Source organism: Tyto alba, unplaced genomic scaffold (assembly GCF_018691265.1).
Source record: "Tyto alba isolate M040663 unplaced genomic scaffold, T.alba_DEE_v4.0 Super-Scaffold_10, whole genome shotgun sequence".
Taxonomy (NCBI): domain Eukaryota; kingdom Metazoa; phylum Chordata; class Aves; order Strigiformes; family Tytonidae; genus Tyto; species Tyto alba.
In genome coordinates this window covers 6,776,972-6,799,708 of record NW_024881262.1, presented here as the reverse complement: position 1 = coordinate 6,799,708, position 22,737 = coordinate 6,776,972, and the positions used below count along the sequence as shown (strand labels likewise).

Genomic DNA, 22,737 nt, shown 5'->3' with positions numbered 1-22,737 from the left:
CTCCTGCCAAGCATCACTGCACTCCAAAGGAACTGTTTTTATCAGTCAGACTTTCAAATGGGCATTTATATTCATTGGACACCTCTCAGTATTAATACAGGGGAGCATGTACCCTCTCTGCATCGGTACAGTCGAGATACTGGGAGGTATTTAGGCATTATTCATGGTGGTTTTATTACTTACAATTAGAGCTTCTGGGCCAGATCTTCAGCTGGCATAAACTCAGCACAGCTCTATTTAAATTAAAGGAATTATGCTAATTTACACCAAATTATGATCTGTACTTTAGGTCTCTAAGGATTATCTACTTGATACGTCAGTTATTTTACCTAATTAAACTAGTTGAGAGTGTTTCTTAGTAAATTATGAACCTTCTATGATAATTTATTCACTGAAGAGCTCAAACTGTTAGGCAATACTCACATATGGTCTGTCTTTCCTTCCCTTTTTTTATTGAATATATCTCATCACAACTTTGGAGCTACATTATCAAACCTTCCCATACAAAGTCTGCATGGGAAAATACTTACTGCTGAGCACTGACTACTTAACGTTCAGCTGTAAAGTCCTGACCACCATGTTGCCCAAAAAACCTTGTTCTGCTCAGTTTTGCTTTCCTTAGACCTCTCATTCTGTAACCTTTTGTTTTATTAATACACACAGTGTTTTGGATGCAATGTCTTTGTTTTGTTTATTCCAAAGGGTAAAGCACTATGACCATGAAACTTGGTAATTTATTGAAATAGGGGACAGGGTTTTGCTAAAATTTCAACAGTACAGCACTGATTTTGGTGGTTCTATAACAGCTTTAACAGCTTTGTAACATAATTTGCTCAGTTAGACTACAGGCACAAAATCCCAGTTAAAACAGTATTTTGTATATATTTGTAGGTATAAAGTAATTAGGAAAATAACATTTTTCTTACCGTGATTCACAACTGCATTATGATGAACCAGAATTCATTTTCATTAACAGAAAGAAACGATTCATATCTCTTACCTTTTATTTCTGTCTTCTATCTGTAAGATATAGACCATATCATCGGTAGTGTGAAGCTTGGAACTGCTGTCTCCCCATTTCAGCTTCAGGCTCTGAGGACCTGCTGCCGCACACTCTAACCGAGGAGGTAAGGGTGGTAACGGCCTGGTTTTTGCTTTAATAAAGTGGCTAAATGGTCCAGCTCCAATTTCATTGACAGCCTGGATCCTGATCCTAAAATGAACAACAAGAAGGTAGATGTTAAATAAAGTGCTTTCACGAGGTTCTTGGTATAAAAAAAGTCTCAAGAAACTAAACAACCTCCTGGACCTGACTGCTCTGTCACTAACACAGTGCCCACTCCCAGCTACCAGTGCTCTGCATCGTAAAATTATGTTTATATTGTGAGAGCTGCGGTGAAGATATCAAGAAATGCAGTAAGGCAGAGGGGGGAAGATTTAGGTAAGCAATCTCAGAACCTGATGGCAGTCCCTTTAACCACATGAACAAGGGGCAGCGGCACAGATAAAGTGCAGCCTGGAAAACATGCAGCGTGTAAATATGAATAAATAAAATGCAGAAGTGTGTTGTGGTCGTCTAACAAAGGTCATGGACTAATTTAGGTGAGAACATTAAGTGAAAGCATTGGTGTCAGTGCCACGAAACCCATCTCCATGTTAGTAAATATCTCTGAAGACCAAAGAACAGTATTATTTCAGTGTGTGCAGCATCTCACAAAGCACACTATTTAAGCACATGAAACTCCATTGGGAAGAGCTGAGAAGGTTAAATCCACAAACCTTCTACACATCTTAGACAAACTGGAAATATTAACCATCAGTGAACTATTTGTTAGATCAAATAAGAGTTGGACTGAAGTCACTCTCACAAGATGCACAAAAGCTCTTGAGACATTTGAATTGCATTAAGGACATTTAGAAGAAGAGAAAAGCAGATCACCTACTTAGTGATAGAAGTTTTAATTTGAAAATATTCATAAGATTGAGGCAGTTTTCTAAATTCTGTCTTTCTTAAGATACTGACTCCCGGCTTCTGCTTTGTCACTTTCTCTTATCTGTCTGTACTTTAGTTTAATAATTTGCACAGTGAGAATCTGCTTACAGGAATGAGTAAAGAGTAGTAGTCCTTTACTATGGTAACAACAACAAGAACATAGCAAAGATGTGAAATACGCATTTTGAAAGAGTCTTGAGGACTGTGTAAATAGAAACATTGGTACAGATGAGCCTGAAAGGTTTCAGAAGTTTGTAAAACCAAAGTGAAAATAAGAAAACAGCATGGGCAAACTAATTATATTTTTTAGATAGTTCATCCCAGTTCAGATAGCTGGACAGATGCCATTTACTTTGGAAATCCTCTGCAGAGCAGCCTAGTATTTTCTCATGGGAAAAGACTCTTTACAAGAAGTGTTGCTTCTTCTCAAAACTATCAGCCACCAAGAAGCCAGAAGTCCCTCGGGAAGGTGGCAGAGGCAGAAGGGAAAAGAGCAGAACCTGGTATACTCCCATGACTGCCTGCTTCAGAGAAAGCAGAAGATAAACAGAGCTGTCTTTGGCTGGCATAGCTATTTATTTTTATCCAAGTACATAAAGCCATGTAAATTCATATAAACAACATTGGAGAAATCACTTTGCTTTGAACTTCAAGTTTTCAGCTCTACCATTAGAAAAAGATTAGGTACAGTTAAAGGGATAGGGAAAAACCCTCCAGAGAGCAATATTCCCCATTATAAAAAAAAAAAAACAAAACAAGCCAAATCAAAAAAAAACCCAACAAACTGTATTTTCTGCAATTTCAACAACAAAAAGGGTTAAATGATTAATAAGCATATCACAAAATAATAGAGCTTTATTTACTGATTAGGCAGCTAAAGTAACTGCACACTGTAAGAATGCTGTGTTTACAGTCGTGTAAATGTGTGGTTAAACCTTTCCTTATTGACCTAGCCATTAACAAGGGTAAAGTATTGCTTAGCGTGGAACTGCATTTTCCTTTTAATCTTTCTTTCAGTTTCAGGAAATGCATCCTGGCCATCTTACAACACTACACAACTGTGATTTCATCCTCTTCCTCCAAAATGGTGGAGGGTGGGAAGAAAGTTCCATTGGGAGCCTCCTCTGCAACTGCTACATACAAGCATCTGACATAAAAAGAACAAAAGTCTTTTCTAGTATCTTAAGAAGTGTAATTAATACAGGCATTGATTTTATTTCATATTATGTTATTGGTTTACTTCAGATTGAAAACTCATTACATGAATATTTAATGGTCTTTCCAGTAAAAAAAAGGTGAAAACTAACTTAACTTTCACTAGATTCTGGCAAGTTACCCATTAGCATATGCACATAAACAGTAACAGCTATATTACAAAATGCTATTACTTTTCTGTAGATTGATTACAGCAACACGCTCTAGAGTGCATGGCCTTTTTAATTTTCTTTTATTTTGTATTACCCAAAGTCCCAGAAACAACAAAGCCTCTCCTGTCCTCAAGCACTGTAACTTCAACTCATTTCCAAATAGCAGTTAAGACGCTTGAAAACAAACAGTGACTGAAATGAATCTTTCTCAAACATCACATGACATTTCTTAAGCAGAAGCAGATAAATGTGCTTTTCAGGTGTGTGCATGAACATACATTTGCGTTTACTTTTATTCCCTTTGCACAAGGCAAAAATGTGTCTCTTCCCTCATTTGTTGTTGCTTTCATCTGCTGCATGGCTTTCTTGCTCCTGCCTTCCTACACCCACAAATATGCACCCCCCACACACACCACTTCTGACTTTGGAGCACAGCAAGACTGATGGAAACTCTTAAGCCTTAAAATAGAGACAGGCATCTTTCCAGATGAATGATGATATAGGGAAAACAAAAATTCATCTATTTGACTCCAATATGGCTGGATGTGGCTACCCCTTTTTCGGCTGATTACACCACCATAAAACTCTATAAATTGCCACTATCATTCCCAGGTCCTGAGCTTTCTCAGACAGGCACAAACAACTAGTTTTGGTTTTCTGTGAACGTGGCAGCGTAACCCAGACCCAGCTCCCACCTCCCCCTGAACCACAGCAGTGTCTCAATGGATATTAAGCCTTAGAAATGTCCACAGGGAAGGGGGAGAAGGAAGAAGGGAAAAGAAAACGGAGAAAGGAGGGCCACGTGGAGGAGGAGGGAGAGCACAGGGTGGGGGGATAACACCTTGTCCTGCAGCATCTTTGCTCCAGCCCAGGTGCTTTCTCACATCCCTGCTCCAGCCTGCGACACTGAGCTACTCCAGCTGGGTGGCTCAGCCATGGTGGGTAAGACAACTTCCACAATTAAGTGGAAACTAATTACTGTTTAGAGAACCAATACTGGGAAAAAAAAATCAATTCTTTATTTTTGTGTAAAAGTAGTATATAGACATGTAGAAATACTTGCAATAAAACCACTTCCTGAATTCCTTTCAACTTTTTCACTAATGGTTTCCAACTTAAAATACTTCAAACACCACCTTGGAAAGGCAGTTTTAAAATCTGACAATCACAATCTGAAAATAAGTTTTTTGAATATGTAAAGACTGTATTTAGGGATGGTACCTAATTCTGCAGATCCCGGACCAATAATATTTATATTCATTCTCACATTTTCCCACCGCATCTTTTAAACATTTAGAAAAAAATAGATCAGACTAGGCAAATTTAGAAAACATCTAAAGATCTTTAACAGACCTTTCTATCTTATAAGATTCTTGACCCAGGAAAATAAACACACTGAACTGGATGCTATTTTCAGATTGGTCACAAAATCCTTTGTATAGTATTCCAGCAAACTGAAAAATCAACTTTCAACTTAATCTTAAGAGTCTGACATGAGAAGAGTTTGATTTGCTAGTTCCCATAAGTGGAACGCCACCAGTTGTAATACACGTGCCTGTGGAAACCTGAGGGAGTTAAAATGCCATGGACTTCAAAAGCAAGGAGAAGCAGCACGCTCCATCAGCAGCAGCAGCCTAAATTTAATGGATAGTGACCATACACAGCGCCCTGGACAAGCCAGCCCCACGGGTCCCCACTCAGACTGCACTCTTCTGGGGCTGGAACAAGACTTAGTTTTATACTCTGAAGCATAAATTTTATTTTATAACCCACCTAAGCATTGCTAACGAGCATCCATGTGCATTCTTCTCTCTTCATCTTGGAAGATCTTTTCCTTGATATAGTTTAGAAATTTAACATGTCTAGAATTTTTATTCTTAAACCAAATTAAAATTAAATGTTGCTATTAAAATTTAATAGGGCTCCTATGTATTCCTGTAAACTATGTCACTGCAGAAGAAAATAAGCCTTCTTAAAAATCACAGGTTTTTTTGCAGTGAAGTATCTCAACAGCACAATTAGCTACCGAAAGTGTTGAGTGAAGCTTGGGAACAGAGTGTAACAGAAAATTGGTATTTCTATTACTGTTGAATACTTATTTATTGTGGAATATTTATTAACTCACTTCTAGTAACATCAGTTCACAGAAAAACAGTCCAAGTATTATTACGCTATCATCATCTGATCTTCCAGAGCTTCATGGCTATGTCAATAGAATGGAAAGACTGCAGAACTCTCAGAGATATTTCTGCAGCTGCTCACCAGCAACGAGGTTTACGGAGTGCTTTAGCGAAGCATCTGCTCTTTGCAACAGGAGTGCTGGTCTGCGTCTGACACCAGAGAAATCCTCTTGAAATTAGCCCTACGCTGACCATTAGCAGCACGGCAGAGACATGCCCCTGCTCCTCCTGCCTTGAACATACTTTGGGATGCAAATCCTTCTTGGGGCATGTTGGCTGGGTTTGGTACTAGGACACAGAAACCATCAAATTTGTCAACTTCGAGCCGATATCTGCAAAGAGCCTGGAGGTTGCTCAGTAAGTGCTTGAGTTGCTCCTGTACGGCCATTCCCACGCAGAAGTGGAAGCTGCAGAGCGATGCCAGACCTAAGCTCACAAGTCCAACAGGGTGGACACACGTCGACACGCTCTCAGAATCACACCCGTAAGCAAAACAACGTTCCTTTCCAATTCTGAACTTGGTGGATTCACAATAACCATGATTTGCTTTCAGTTTTGGGTTCCCACAAATGAAAACACTGACAGTGAAATTCCAATGCAACTACAGCATATGAGCCCTTTGCTGATTTACTTCAAATTCTGCTGAAACTTTGGCAAGAGAGTTCAGAGTCTCAAACCCAGTAGTGTTTGGCTTGTTTAGTCTAGGAAAAACAAGGCCTGGAAGAAAACACATTCACTGCTTTTAAACACAGCAGGGAATAAACAAGAGAGAGAGAAGAGCTAGTTGAGTTAAACAATGTTGACATGAAAAAACACTGGTGAACAAATTTAGAGAATGAGATCAGTGATGTTCTGAAACACCCTTCTGATTAAAACAGGGAAGGCAAAACCCCACCACCTTTTAGCATACAGCCAGATAAACACGTTTTTACAGATACATTTATCAGGGCACAGATGTTCCATAATGAAAGACAGGTGTCAAGATAGGCTTGAAGAAGAAATATCAATGAAAGACTTAACGATTGATAGCAAAAACACTTTGACATGTCTATTTTTATTAGCAGAAAAATACTTCAAGCTATAGATGAGGTGCTTCTGCAACTCAACTGCAGTCACTTGTCTTCCCTGACAGGCATGGGATGCAAGATTTTTTTTTTTCTCTTGTATTGTTAAAGAAAAGAGCTTTTATACATTATTACTTCTGATTAGTCATTGACTGGTTTGTGCACTTTAAAATTTTTTTTTTCTTGGTAGGAACTTAGTTTTACAACAATATTTAGAACAGTTGCAGTTAATGCTCGTGCTTTAGCCTTTTCATTTGGATTAGAGACAGTCAGAATCCCTGACTAAAAATACGTGATTTAATATGGTGCTTTTTACAAAACAACAAGATAAGAATGCAAAAAGAAAAAAAAAAATCCAGGATGATCTCAGTGTAACAACACTTTTAATAGCAGTAGGAGTAAGAGCTTCAGGGACAAACTGCAGCATGATTACCAAGAAGAGTAATGTCTTGCTCATCCTTTCATTGAAATATGGTTTCAATTTCCAGGCTTTGAAAACAAGGAAATTTCCTTAAACGAAGCTGTAGGTAACCAAGAATCAGCTAAAAAATGAGACCGAAGATGGAAACCTTCAGCAAAGAACTGAGATGGTCCATTCTGGCTCTCTTGACTGTGTTGCTCAAAGCTCTCATTTTGCTTTAGCCGTTTTGACTCCTGATTGAGCCTATCAGGAGAACCCAGGGAGTACGAGACTGCCCACAGCTGGGCAGCCAGTCCATATACAAACTCTTCAACTTCTTATTAGCTTTATTAGGTTTTTGATTAGCCTTCCGCCAGTTGGGTTTCCTGGACTGGCTTAGAGTAAGATCCCATCAGCACCAGTGCTGATGCAAGGCAGAGTGAGAAAGGCGCGAGAACACGGAGACGGAGGGAGGTCAGAACATGACAACACCAACCTCAACTGGCTCAAACCCCTGTGCAGCTTTACTCAGGTGCAGTATTTTCACAAATACCTTGAACTATCTTAGGCCTGCACATCTGCTAGAAGACATGCTGGCCTTCTCTTCTCTCTACCCATTTACAAGGTAAAAAAATACAGGAGCAGTTTCCCCAGTCTGAAATGGCATGATAGCACTTTGTCGGCACAAAAGAGGGAATAACACAAGGAGGGATTAAGAGGCTTCCTTTGACAGCAACGCTAGCATAAACTGACCACAAAAGTAGGATCTTAAACACAGCAGAAGACCAGAAAAAGATTATACTTCATTACTGCCTTTGTCAAAAACGATCACAGCGTTACAAGCCACTGAAGAACCGGAGACAGCGGTAATGTAGTCACATTTCCCGGACTCATATGACTGATCTGGAATGGAGGGGTTCTGAATCACCATATTCCTATTTTGCCTTCTTTTCAGATTGCCAGAGGAAAAAAAAAAAATATATATATATTTAATAAATCTACATCTTTACTTTTTATTACACGGTTTGAAAACCTAGCTATTCTAGGCAAAGATGAGGAACCACTGTACTAGGCACTGCAACCAATTTATGTTCCTTGGTTTAAATAACTTCTAGTATACATATCTGTATAATTGCCACAAGTAGTTCTCTTTTTTTAGGTACATGATAAAGCTGGGTAAATTAACTTTTCATTTAAACTCTGCAAGACCAGTAGCATTGTGACCTTGATTACAAATTAAGAGAAAAATATTACAGGTCTCTGCCACGTCTAATTTTACAACTGTGCAATCAGATTTTAGTTTTTCTTAGAACAGTACTTAAAATAGAAATTTGTTTGTCAGATCTTCTGCTGTATTGCTGTTTACAGCCTGCATGGAACCTTTTTTTTTTTTTTTTAATTAGTAATTAGGAAAAACACACATAAGCCTGAATATTAAATAATAATAAAATTTTGGCAATGTCACTTAGAAATTTAGACTCTGAAGCAATATAAAGAAATTTTTTTTTAAATTCAAATTATCTTTTAATTAATCTCCACGTTAGAAACAAAAAATAGCTGTAGCTATACAAATAAAAGTTCATTGCATGCAAATTGCTATCCCGTCACAGGGATCAATAACGTTAATAATATAAACCCTTGGAATAGTACTGCTAAGCATCTGAAAAAATATGAGATGCCACATTGTACTTTTAGTTATTTCACACTCTTTAAATTTACTTACCTACCTGTATAACCCTCCCTTAGCAGAGCAACTTAAAAAGAATGAGAGATCAGAGATATTACAAGGAAAAGAAAAAGTGGAAAAAGTTGGGGAGGGAGCAATATTTGAACATGAACTACTGAAAGTCATTCCATAAAGGAATTATTTCAGATTTCTATGATCCCTAGGTTGGTTGGTTGGGAGGCTGTGGTTTGTTTTTTGTTTTTGTTTTAAACTCAGTCTACACAGCATAAACATTTCCCATGTAAAATTATACTGTGTGATCTCATCCTGAGTGCTCTGTACCACATCAAAAAAAATTGTACTCACCGGTATGAGGTTTCTGGAAGCAAGTCATTGATAACATAACTTGTAATGTTTCCTACTGGAATGCTGATGTCACCCAGGTCAATGTTGTATGATGTAATCTCAGCTCCGTTATTGCATGGTTCTTCCCAGTTCAGTACAAGGCACACAGAGGGCGAGAGCTGACAGGCATCCACGAGCTCATCCTCCAGCACGGAGAGGGTAGAGACTGCATCAGGCACAGATGCGGGGATTCTGCAGGTTACCAGGTCACTGTAGGGTCCAGCTCCTGCCTGGTTAATAGCCTGTGTATTAAAAAATATATATATATATATTTTTACAGGATAAATGTTCTCTTTCGCATGTCTGTTGAGTTCATAATAATGAACTGTGCAGCCTGGAAGAGTTGTATGGATTCTTCAGAGGATATGCACCGCTGGCTTATTCTCTAAAGCATGACTCATATCCTCTACCTACACTAGAGCAATTAATATCTTCCTTTGTTACTCAGGAATTTCTCAGATAAATTGAAGAATATTTCTCTTTTCCCTAATAGCTATTCAATCAAACTTAGCAGTAACATTTTTATCAGCAGCAAACTTTGTTTAGTAAAGGAAAATGTCACAGTTATGCTGTGACAGGTGATAGCACGTTGTTCAGCAAATTGGCTACCTGAATTTGTCGAGTTGCCCTCTGTAAAATCCTCAGTATACTGCAGAGTGCTACATCAGAAGCTTTATGCAAGCAGAGTACTCCTAGACATAAGGGGCATTTGGCTTGCTGAGAGATACACTGGTTCCTAACTGGGAATGGATAGCTCATTTCATGCTAAAAAGTTTCTGAGATAAGAATATGGGAACTCAGCATGCCATTAAGTCTATGACTCAGATTTCCCCAGAAGTCACAAATCACTAGCAAACCACCACCAAAGCAAACAGCTCAGTATTTTCCACAAGAGAGGAGAGCAACCAATTATCGAGCTTCTCATCTTGACTCCCAGATCCAGGATCCCAGTGGTAACAAGTTTCAAACTCTGGCCCACTGCTGCTCATTAATTACAGAGGCTGTTGTCTTTCAAAGCTCAACATTGCACAATTGTACAGACCTGATTTTTTACCAGTCGATGCTCAAGTCAGTGGCAAATGCTGTACATGTTGCACTGGAATGGCCTAGGAAATGACTAACATTACCTCCTCCGGGTTACTATAAGCTCCCGTGCATACAATCACAGAACCAAGCAGGCCAGAAGGGACCTCGGGACACACCTAGTCCAACCTGCTACTCCAAACAGGGTCACAGACCAGGCTGCTGAGGCTGCTGTCCAGTCAGGCCCTGAAAAATTCCGAGGATGGAGCACAGTCCCTCTGGACCACCGTTACAATCCTTAATTGCCTGCACAGTGATAACTTTTTTCTTTGTATCTCATCTGAACATCTCTATTTCAACCTCTGCCTGGAGCAAAAGATGACACCTTCCCTTGATCTGCTAGCTGGGCTCTTCCTGATACAGCCCGGCATGCTGCTAGCCCACAAGGCACGTTGAGAGTTTATGGTAGCATATTATGGTACAGGCTGAGCTACAGGAGATCTGCACCTTCAAAAGAAGGTTTTGACACCGCCCAGCATCGTCCAACATCCACATTTCCTCTGCATTCAGAAAAGTGAACACAAAGTCTCCCATCAGATTACAATTAATTAGAAAAACTGGGTTCACAATGTTGCCGGTAGGACTATGATGGCAAGGAAAGGACACGTCAAACAACTGTTTGACTTCTTATCAATGCTTAACTGTAGTGAATAACTTATTTCTGCTATACATAATACAAACAAAGCCATGTTCTGTTTTTCCAGGAGGCGTTTTGTTCAATTGAAGAAAGAGATAATAAAGTTAGATTTGCCAGCCTTTAAAAAGCCGTTCAAAACAAATCCTGCTCCAGGGACATCTTCTATTTAGTGAAGCGCTCCTGGAACTGTTAAAAGTGAGCCTTGTTTTGTGGTCTGCCAATGATATTATTTGTATTGCCTCTAAACCAGCGTTTGGCAATCTCTATCTTGCTCCAAGCCATTTATTTTCAGTGCTGCTTTTAACTGCTTTACTGGACAATCTCATCATCATAACTGATGGGAATTTCATTCTTCTTTGCTTTCTAGATACTTCCCCCGCCCCCCTCCCCAATGACACAGTACCTCCCTTTGCAGAAGTCACAGTTGTTTTCAGGAATATTCATTACAGGAAAAAAGTTGAGCAACAGCAAAGACAAATTATCTGCTCTGCAGTTATATATGCCTGATTCCTCAATCCTCTCTTATTATTGAGTTACTGTAGCTTGAGATTGCAATACTGTGTATTTATTGGAAGGCAGAATAAATGCGGTTTGGGGAATCTTTATTTTTAAAAAGTAGAAGACTCTTCTGTTAAAGCTGCTAACAGGTAAGAAAAACACCTAAATCTTTTATTAAAAAAAAAAAAAAAAAGACTAAAATTTCTGAAATTATTTAACTTTCCTTCTTTGTCTGATATACATGTTTTGTTCCTTTTTTTTGTTTTTTTTTTTTTTGTTTTTTTTTTTTGTAGTTGCTTTAGTGTTCCAGTGTCTCTTACCACAAATTCTTCTCCATATAATAGACAGATCAGATCTAGAGGATGAAGTCCTCTAGAAAGTAATGCATAGGTCACTGATGGATTCAATAAAACGTCTTAGTGCTGTTGTGCATTTCATTTAGCTTCTGCCTCTGGATTAAATTATATTGGCTGTGTTAAACGCCGAGTAGATTTGTGCAACTTTTTTTGTGGCAGGTAATTTAAAATGAACACCCACTCGAAATCAAAGATGCTATAGAGCTGGCTGTTGCCATTTTTAACATTAAAACCTCCTTGAGCTCCCTGCCGCTCACCGCAGCCATGGTCTCACGATCCCCTCCCTGCCCAGCCGATGCGGAATTCTCTCCCCTCCTGTGCAAACAAGAGGCACTTTCTGGCTCACACTTCCAAGCCACTCACAGATGCTCTTTCAGTTCGTCTTCCCCAGCAGTGCCAGTGCAAGGTATACGGCCAGCTACGACCAAGTCAGAAAATACAGTTGAGTATACTCAGAGGTGTGGGGCCCTAGCTCCTTGGCTGCTGGCCAGCTGCTCAAAAGCTACTTCATAAAAAAATAAAAATAAAAAAATTCAAAATCCTGTTTAAAAAAAATTTAAGAAGGAAACACTCGACAGAAGCATGTTGTCCTTGATCAAAGGAATGACCCTGGGCGGTCCACACATTGCCAGCTGGGTGGGTACATGAACTTTTGCCAGCTTTACTGGTGGTATTCTGTCTTCACAGGCAAATAAATCCTGTGGAAGAGTATGTTAGGCAAAAATATTTTTACTTCACTCCATTTACTTGACTTTCCATTTATTTTTCAGTGGACATAAAGGAGAAAAAGTGCTGTATTTATATTTTCATATCTATATATATGAAATATATGTTAACTGTTACTTTTTACTGAAAATAATAGGAGAGAAAGAGATGAAAGAAATCATACAGAGCCTCTCTATGAGATACAAACTTAAAAATCTAAGAGACAAAATGATAAAGATGAGGACTCTCTTTCTGGCAGCTACCATCTCCTATATACATAGGAATCTACTCAGCTGGCTTGCTTTTACTTGATAAATGAAACAGGTGTTAGAGTTTATTATTTAACCTGGGGGAATCTTCAACATCCAGTTGGGAGGCAGATGTTATTTACATCTCATTACCAAGAAAAAAATTATTTTTTTGGGAAATGGTCTAAAACATCATTTTGTTTCAGTATCAGAGGGCAAGTTGGCTGTTAAAAGCATTATTCACGGAAAATAAACCACACAATACACAAGAGCAACTTTCAAGAGCTAAAAGTTACACCAACTCCCTTATGTATCACTTTGAATTGTCCAGAAATCTAAACCATTCAGTTATATAGCAACAGTCTGCATTATTTAAAATAAACATAGATTCCTTCTGACTTAGAGAGTACATAACTTCATAGTGACTAATAATAAAAGTAAAAACACAGTGGAATGAAACTCTGTTTAGATCTTAGATTGCAACTCATGCAAAAACTCATAACTTCCATACCTGTAGCCTACAGCAATAATGCGCTGCCGCTGACAATTCACTTATTTCAAAACAGGTATCTGTGCCATTATACGCAAGTTGTAGAGATTCCTCATCTTCTCCCCATTCTAATCTGTATTCAGAGATGTCAGCACCAGAACATTCAGGACTCTGCAACACAAATATTTATGTGGTTCAGTTCAGAAATGAGCAATTCAGATCTCTGTGTTTCACTGGGTAAGTAATAATGGAGAAAAAAAAAAAAAAAAACAAAACCAAACCAAAACAAACCACACTTATTTTAAAATGAATACATTATTAGTGGTGCAAATGGAAATGCACTGAATTAGTTCTCCCTATTTGGTTACTGAAATAGGCCAATTCTGCACGAAAAATATCTGATAGAAATTCACAGTAATGAGAAAGTGTATGCAGCTGCTTTGCTTTTCATTGGGACACTCAGGAAAAAATGGTCTCTCCAGTGACTTGGCAGAAGCACACCCATGGAGAACAGAGAAGAGCATCAACCTAGTGTAGTCTAGTAGAATGATCAAAACACAGCTCTGGAAGAGGTAGCCTTCAAGCCTGAAGTAGTTACTCACAGTACTGAGAGAAAAACCACCTCAACAAGTAAGGAGCTTGTCTGAAGTTTTCAGTCAAAGTCTCCCATCAAGGTAATGGTCCCAGTATGGGACCCAGGAGTGTGGACCTGGGTACATTAATGTTCCCAAAAAGACACCTACAGGATCCACATGTCCTCAAGCAATCCCTTTATCATCCTGAAGCCTAGGGGAACATGGAATAAATACCTGAATTTGATGGACATGAGCTAGTTGTAGGCATAACGGCATGGCTCCCAAAACAAAGTATTTTGAATTTTTACCCAAACTAGAGCTGTAACTAAGTGGACTGAAACAGCCTGGGGCATCACTGCTCTCTACATGAGTAAGTGTGCTCTAGGATATGACAAAGACTTTGTGATTATGGCATGCAAGGAGTGATCTCCAGTAAAAGGATCCAGAGCATCGCTGCACACCACGCTGACCACCACAGGGCTTCTCCAGCTCTGTCTCTGACCTTCCAGCTATTTCAGTAGGAACATTCAGAACTGCTAAGCCAGCATTTTAAAACAATGTGTAAAAAAGTCATAGTAGGAACCACAGAGACAAAAAAACCTCCACATTTCTCCGCTGGTTTTCTTTCGTATTCATATCAGACAAAAAATAGTAGACTTTTTAAGAAAACATAACCATTGCAAACCACATTACTCCTTCCACAGCTTCATTTTTAGCTAGAATAAACAAATATATCCTGCATATAAACACAGGGCCTACCAGAAACACTGCTGCATTCGCTCATGGCTGGGGAGAGCAAATGCCTGTCCATACACTCATTTAAAAGGTAGCATTTAAAAGTTCAGTGTGACTTCTAGCTTAGCATCAATCAATGTTGCAAGAAATATTAACAAATACGCCCCCAACTGTATCAAACACATCTGTTTCTTTATAAAATTAAACTCAGATTACATTTGTATCTAGATCTGTTGTTAGCCCAACCAATTTATTTGAGCATCTTGAGAAGATTAATAACTTCTTTATCAGCAGGGCCACGCTTCTGTGGAGGGACCCAACAGACGGAGGGCTGGAAGAGCTGCTGGGTTTACAAAGAAAGTCCATGGCAGAACTACAGCCCCACTGCTCCATATCACAATGTTATTTATGACAACAGCCTTTCCTTTCTGCCTTAATTACAATTTTTTTTTTTTTTTAAACGACACCAATCAACTCCTCAGCATTTCAGCTAAGACTTATTTTAAGAGTCCAATGTCTAAGATTCTGGAGAATGGATAAGGAATGCACACAAACTAAAATAAAAGTAAATATTTGAGGAAGAGACAAACAATTTTTGAGAAAGAAAAAACTACGTCATAAGCATTTGTGCAGAGTTAATTTCATATCAGAGACTCCAGCTTCAGCCAAAATAAAATATTTGCCTTCACAATTCCACCCCAGGACACGCTGACATGCTAAAAGCCTGCAGAGAGCACTTCTACCTGACCAGTGCTCTATCATCTGACGCCTGTGTAGAAGGTCTCGTGTCTTAATCCTGGTCTGCATGACTCATGATCAACTTTATGCAATTCTTTAAGAAGAAAAGTAGAAAAGATGATTTTCTACAACAGAAGAGTTTCTGCATACAGTTTTCTTGCACCAAAAAAAAAAAAAAGTTTCAAACCAGTGAATAGCTCTCAAGCCAGCTTTTAAGTTTTGCAGTGACCATAATAGTTTGGATAAGCAAGATGGAAATTAAACAATCAGGGCACCTGACTTACCTCCCAGCTTACAAGTACACGTGTGTCAGACAGAAAGGAGAGGGAAGGTGCTTTGCACTGCCCAGGTGGTCCTGCTGCTGTGGTGACTTCTGTAGCTTCTGAATATGGCCCATACTAGAGAGGAACAAGGTGTCTGTACATTAATATATAAGCATACACCCATCTCAAAGGCTTTCCAAGAACAGCACAAGAACTTTTTCAATGCAATAAATCTTCTCAAAGACAGACAGGGCTTCCACCACTCGGCACCAAATACCAGAGTTCAGCATGGACCACGTAAATTACTGCCAAGTTAAAAAGTGAGGTAAGCTCAGGTACGAGCAGCCAGTGAGCGCCCATGAAAGCGTGAGCCACCTACAATTTACCCATGAGTGAGAATGTGTGCTCAGCAACTGAATAACTGAGGAACAGTTTGTGTCCCTCTACCTTACCTTAAAATAAGTAATGTGTTTGCATGTCTGTGCCGTAGCTCAGCAGAACTGGCTTCTCATGGATATAAGGAGGAGCACAGCAACAGTAAAGCACATATTAGAGTCTAAACCCAGCTTCCCCTACAGAAAATGTCTGCCACACATTAATTATAAAAGGACAGCATGTGAAGCAGCCCCAATCTGGGTTCAACATGCAGGGGCACGCTGCACACACGCCGTGTATGGTCTAGCTTCACAGGCAGCTAAGCCAACTCTGCTCAGACAGCTTTTGAGCCCTTTGTAGGAGAATAATTTAAATGCATATTAGCAAAAGAAAAGACAATTTTCAAGAGTCTGGAAAACTGGCTTCAGCCAGCAGTGTGAGGACAGGAGAGAGATAACAATGGAAATAGCCTTCCTCAGGCCTCTTGAGTGGGATAATGAAGTTTGTTTAGTATATCCCCAAGCTAATTAGAAATCATTCTCCAGAACAAAGGAACGTAGCTGGAAGCAATTAGAAGAAAACCACTGATATTTACTTATTTTGGAATGCAATATTATCAAGTATGAAAAAAATGAGCTACTACAAAGGCTGAAAAACACTGAAATTATGAACCCCAAATTATGAACTGACTATGTGTCAGTATCTGCGTTATCGAGAAAGGCTTTGCTTTGATCGCTTTGTTTGAATTACAAAGAATGCACATTTCCAAAAAAGATCTCATTTATTGACTTCTGTTGTTTTCTTTACCAAATGGGAGGAAGAATGGTGTTTGCATCTGGTAAAGAACACCCTCCTCCATTCTGCATCTGGGAGAAAAACCCAACCAAAACCAAACCAGCCCCCTGATTTAAAAAAGAGTGGGACTAGATATGCTTTTCAACTTTAAACAATGTTTTGTCAAAAAAAGGAAAACCAAGTCAAGGTATCATTTATCCAAAGCTACAAGGTAGGCAATGGCTTTCAGTCCAGCAAGCAAATTCGATCTTCTCTCCATGTGTATTTAGTTCATTTTTCACAAAAATAAGATAGTCGATATTTTTAGAAACATTTAAACAAAAGGAAGGAATGCAGTGGAAGGCGAATAAACAGATTCCTCCTTGTAAGCAGACATGACTATTAGTGTGGATTTTACACATTTTGGTGCAGCTGATTTTGACCAGTTACATCATATCAGTACCCGAAATCTCTTTTTAAAAGAGTGTCGGATTCAAAGCTGCAGCTCTGCCTCAAAAGTTCCTTAAAGCATTGCTCGTTTTATTTTCTTTTGCCCATCTCCCCTCTACCTTTCTGTTCACCAGCACAATCACTTTCCAGAATTGCCCACCTCAGGCCCAGTACCACCTCCAGCGAGGGGACAGCCGGAGCGCGCTCCGGCACGCTGCACGTACCCCGCCATCGTTCAGAGCTCTCACTCTGAACCGATACGTTGCTCCGGGAAGAAGGTTGCTGACAGTGCACTCCAGATCAGGCCCGTGATACACTTCAGAAACAACTTCTTCAGGTTCTGTCATTTCTACGCTGTACTCCGAGACGGGACAGCCACTTTCTGATGAAGGGATATCTAGAAAGACATCATGTAATTCATTAATAATATAAGGACATATGCCGGGAAGATTTAATTTTTTTTACTTCACATACCACAGAAATATATGTGTGTGTGTGTATGTGTATAGGTATCTCTACACACACACATCTCTATACACACACACTCTACCAACAATGATTTTCCTCTTCAAGATTCCTTACCTGCAATATTTCATCCATGTACATGATTGACATTTTCAAAGCAAGTGAATAAAATTACTCTCAGCTCCCCCCAGGGCAATGATCTGTCATCCCGGGAAGCTGTCTTCGACACCAGGAGGTGCCAGCTAGGTTTTAAGCAGAACACAGGAGCTACCACCCTCTTCTGAGGATGAAAAAAGGTACTCTGCTTCTTTTCCTCAATATCAAAGGTGGTATTGTGTGCGAAACAATTAGTGAGGCAGGAGAAAAGGTATAGAAAGCTGCAAGAAGAATGGGGTTAGTGCTGAATACATCCTTTCTGGGATAGAGAGAAATGAGGAGGCACATGGTGGTTGTCTGGCCCAGTCTTGGCTCCTGGCTGTGGGTGGACACAGGCCGAGGTGGGTCATGGACACTCCAAAACTACTACTTATACATGGGATTTCTGGCAAATCATCGTTAACACCCAATAAAAGTATGAACAACTGCCATCCTTGAACTTTATTAGTCACACTGCTAACATTTATGAGATTCTAAATCTCTGTACAATCATCCAAACCCTGCACTTGGAATAACAGATTTTTGCGAAACTGAGTATTTTCTGTGCCCATATCTGGTTTTGATGTAGGCTCCTTTTTTCCCTATGAAAATAACATATTTGATAATATTTGCACGTTATATTACAAGTCAGTACCACAGAATCAACCTGCCCGGGGCTTTGAAAAGCAGTGCGCCACTGTGAGGGGTACAGTCTCCCAGGAAACAACACGGTATTTTGGATGCACAGGTGAATTTTTATACTGGTGTTGAGACGTATTTGTCAGTTAGAAATGGTAGTGCTCGACAATTTAGCATAACAAATGATGCCACAAAGAATTGTGGATGCTACAAGATTACCAAAGTAAAGAAAAAACTGTTGGATACTGGCATATACCTTGCATTCTGAAAAATGTGCATTTTTTTACAGTTTAGTGTCATGTCCATGGCCCAAGTTCTTTGCCAAATCACAGGTGTCCAATGGATTGTGTGTGTTACCCTGTGGATCAGGGTTTAAATGCCATCCAAAATCCTCAATATGTCCTACCTCAAATTTCTGAGAGAAGTCCTACATTAGAAATAGCAAAACACTTCTGCTAAGTCAATATTGCAAAGGAATAAAAAAGATCCTGAATCGCATGGTGTTTTTGCAAAAAAAGGAGAAATATTCTAATACAGCTGATACTTTATAGTCCTGACATAAAAACAGGTCCTAAGGACGAGGACTGGGAGCACAGTACCAGGCCTAAAGGACAGCTGGAAGACAGCTAAGTTCAGAAACCCAATACAGAGCCAGAGAAGTTGACGAGGAGTTGCACTTCTGACCTGCACAGATTGCACTGGATTTTGCTTTGCACTTCCCAGTGACCAGAACATACTGCAACTTTTCACAAAGTCTAGCAACAGAAATAAAAGCTAAGGCAAGTCTGGCAACTAACCATGAAGATCAAAGCTATTCAACAGCGAGATGCTCCAACAGCTTACCCCATTGCAGCTGTACTTCTTTGTGCTTCGGCTTCCCCAAAACTCTTGGTGGCCGGCAGTGACCTGGTGCAACACTTAGCGTACGGACAGGTAAACTTTCAGAACACTGGAAGAGAACATGAGGTGAAGTTAGCTCTCCAGTACAATTACCACCTACAAAGTGAGGCATGATTAGAAAGTGGCATAATAAATTGTTTTCTGCAACAATCACTCAACTGAGATTTATATAAACAATAAAGGATAGGACATGCTATCAAGCATGTTACTTACAAATGCATTTAACAGAGTTCTTTCATTATCATACTCAAAACTGTAGCACAGGAGACTTTGATGGTTAATATTGTGAGTTTGCTTGGGTTTTTTATTTTTATTTTCTCTTGTTTTTAAAATAGTATCAAGGCCTACAAGACTCAGTCATTAAAAAAAAAAAAAAAAAAAATCAAAGTAGGGGGAATAAAAGTGTAGGTACTGAAATGATTTTAAATCAAATAAGGGAATTACAGGAATCAATGGCTGGAAAATGGAACCCAAAAATTTAAAGAAGAATTCAGCCACATGAAAGGTACCTAACTGTTACAACAAACTACTCCTGCTGCATCTCCAGTCACCAGCTTTGGTCACTGCAGGCTCATGTACATGAGTCTGGTGCCTTTCTCAAGCAAGTGGCCAGATCAGATAAACATGATGGTGTTTTCTAGCATAAGCATAAACACCTACAGATTGGTTTTCCGGAAACCAAATCTCACTAAATTGCAATTTGCCTGAAAAAATCCACATCAGGTGCACATAGAAATCTACTAAAATTCAGCAACCTGCAACATAAGATTAACTGCAATCAGCGTAAATTCACTGTACTACAGGAAAAACATTCACCTTCTTTTTAAAGTAGAAATCTTTTACCAGAAATAGCAGATAAACCTCTGAAAAATATAAAACCAACTGTCCTTATTGTTAAGTAATACTTACCTGACTGTGTCCGCCAGTGCTGATACAGCATGCCCGGAGTTTATACAAAGTGCCTGGTTTCAAGTGAGTACAGGTATATTCTGTAGCTGATCCACTATATGCCACTTCCCATTGATTTGCTAAAAATTGAGATATATTCAAGTTTAGAGAAGCATAATGCAAGTAGTTTACCAGTGTTTAGGAAGAAATAAAATCCTCAGTGTGGTCTTCCACAGACAATATATTTCAGGAACGTAATTAGTGTTAGTATTATTACGAATATTATTCCCACTTAAAGGCATAAATATACATAGACACATGTACAAATATATATATACTTACAAATATAAATATTTCTAAAATATAGTAAAAATATCAAATCAAACAGTCGGTCCAGCCCTATGACCTAAAATTCTACCAGTCTTAGAGAAAAGTTGCATACTTTAAAACATAACAAAACCTTTCCAAAACCCAACCCAAATTCTCCCAGGAACTCTGCAGGTAGGTAACTCAGATTCAATCATATCTGCAGCATTAGTGCATTAATGATAATAACAATAATAGCCCAAAGGGTCAGTACTTCTTCATAGTGGCCATAATGAAACAAATTTTCTCTATTTCAATTCAAGTTTACCTTCTGGGCTTCCTTGAGAAATCTCTAGCAGGTACTTCAGGATTTCTGAACCACCATTGTCCTGTGGAGGATCTGAAAAAATAAGGCAAGTTGTTAGTAAATCAAGATTAGGAGTGAAATGTAACAAAAAGATCACAAAAGTTGTTTCTGATTCTGTTTCTTCGCCTCCACAAACTCCCCCACACTAACTACACCAAAGAATTTAGAGCAGAAGTGGGTAGCAGACGTTACTTTTCAGCATGAGTCAGAATAAGGCAGCTGGATAATGATGCTACAAACAAAATGTATGGAAAAAGCATTGTAAGAGATGCAGCATGGAGGTTTGTGCTATTGATAAAGGAAGCAGCTGGAATCATGTGGCAATAGGCCATGAAATGGAAGGTGAAAAGCCTGAAGATGCACTTGAGTGCAAGTTAGTCCATAAAAACAATCAACATTCTTGATTCTGAAAACATGAGCCTCTACACATCTTTTAAAATGTGAAATTAAGTCGTCAAGCTCTTCAAACATGTTCAGCTTTGGACTGAGAAGCAGCATGAAAAATCTAAGTTCTAATACATATTTACATAATTTTTATTTGTATTTATTATGACCCAAAAAAGCTCTGCTATGACAAAACTGAACTGGCTTACCCCACTTCACACTAAAGCCATGAGATGTTATTGGCCCCTTAATAACGGGTCTGGTTGGAGGTCCTGGCCTGTCTGGGCTTGTTGTACAGACCAACACTTCGCTGGGCGAACTCTTTCCTTCCACATTAGAAGCAAACAGCTGAAAGAAAACCACAACAAGTTTACCATTGCTTACTCTAACTGCTTTTCTGACAGTTCTGCATGAGACTTCTGTTAGTAATTGCCCAGATATCATTAAACTGGAAAGTATGTCACATCCCAATAAAGTGTGTGGGATTCTAATAACGGATATTAGGTTGTCACGTTGTTTCTTTACAAACCATGCTGATTTTCCCCCTCCCTCCACCAGCAATAGAACATGACATGTATAAGCTAAGATCACTACTGGTTCTCCCTTTAAAAAAAGTCACATGGCAACCTGCAGTTATTTACTCATAAAAGATGAAAACGATGACAGTAACTATGCTATTTTTGTTCTGGAGGTATTTCAAACTGTTATTTAAAACGAATTAGTTCAGAGTATCACACAATTAAAAGTTTAAATAGCATGATGCACAAACAAGAAATGCATAATATACAGCCATTGAAACAAGCAGGATGCGCACAAAGAAAACTTTCTCAGCCAAATCCTTCATCTCTATTCAAGAACACCTTCTGCTGACTTCAGAGAAGTCATGAGGACCTGGCCAGGAGACTAAGCGGAGCAGGATCATACAAGAAACCCCAAATGGTCCAATGTTTTGTGGATGCTGAGAGCTGTGTTAGCTCATGCCAGTCTCTGGGAGAGAGATCTGCTGCCAAGGAAGTGAATAATAAAATATGTATTACAATTGATAATTGTAAATATAAGCTAGCAGGAACTTTTCCACTTGGGAAGCTCTGTTATTCTCAGAAGCAGTCATTTCTATCCTCTCTCCTAATCACAGGTGTCTGAAGAAAACAATTTGCAATTTGTAAGGCCAAAAATATAACTGAAGTTCTCCAGCCTATATGCTTGCTTTAAACAAGTCACTAATGACACTACCAATTCCCTTGTATCACCTCTTGGTTCTTCTCTGACTGTTCTCCAATTTAAGACATTTAGCTATGAACACCAGATACTTGAGTTAGACAAACATCCCAATAACAGCTCTATGGAATTAGTGTGAGCTACACAAGTAATGCAGCATCTATACATTTGCCCTATATATACAGCTAAAGATCGCACTATCCTGGCAGGAACTGAAAATCCATATTAAACCTATTGTTCGAGCAGGACCTTCAACAGTTTTTCAGAGCCACAGTTTCCCCAACCTCGAGTACCCTATCCTCTTGGTAGGAATAAAGATAAAACTCCGTTTGTTTCCATGTCACTAATAAAATTATGAAATAGTATACACAGCACTGCTTTTTGTGGAACCTCACCAGAAACAATCACTGGTGGCTCCCTTCTATGCCCACAT

General features: G+C 39.1%; 1 protein-coding gene across 1 annotated transcript in view; it reads right to left on the bottom strand.

The window, feature by feature from the left end:
- The window catches only part of FNDC3B (fibronectin type III domain containing 3B), a 209,189-nt gene that overhangs the window by 26,873 nt on the left and 159,579 nt on the right, over positions 1–22,737 (bottom strand). The window contains exons 15-23 of the mRNA XM_042798938.1: positions 21,296–21,434; positions 20,664–20,735; positions 20,051–20,169; positions 19,085–19,190; positions 17,227–17,399; positions 15,425–15,538; positions 13,114–13,263; positions 9,037–9,317; positions 1,001–1,213 (exon numbers count right to left, since the gene is read on the bottom strand). Of these exons, the coding sequence (XP_042654872.1) occupies positions 1,001–1,213; positions 9,037–9,317; positions 13,114–13,263; positions 15,425–15,538; positions 17,227–17,399; positions 19,085–19,190; positions 20,051–20,169; positions 20,664–20,735; positions 21,296–21,434 (1,367 nt within the window). The remainder of the gene's footprint in view (positions 1–1,000; positions 1,214–9,036; positions 9,318–13,113; positions 13,264–15,424; positions 15,539–17,226; positions 17,400–19,084; positions 19,191–20,050; positions 20,170–20,663; positions 20,736–21,295; positions 21,435–22,737) is intronic.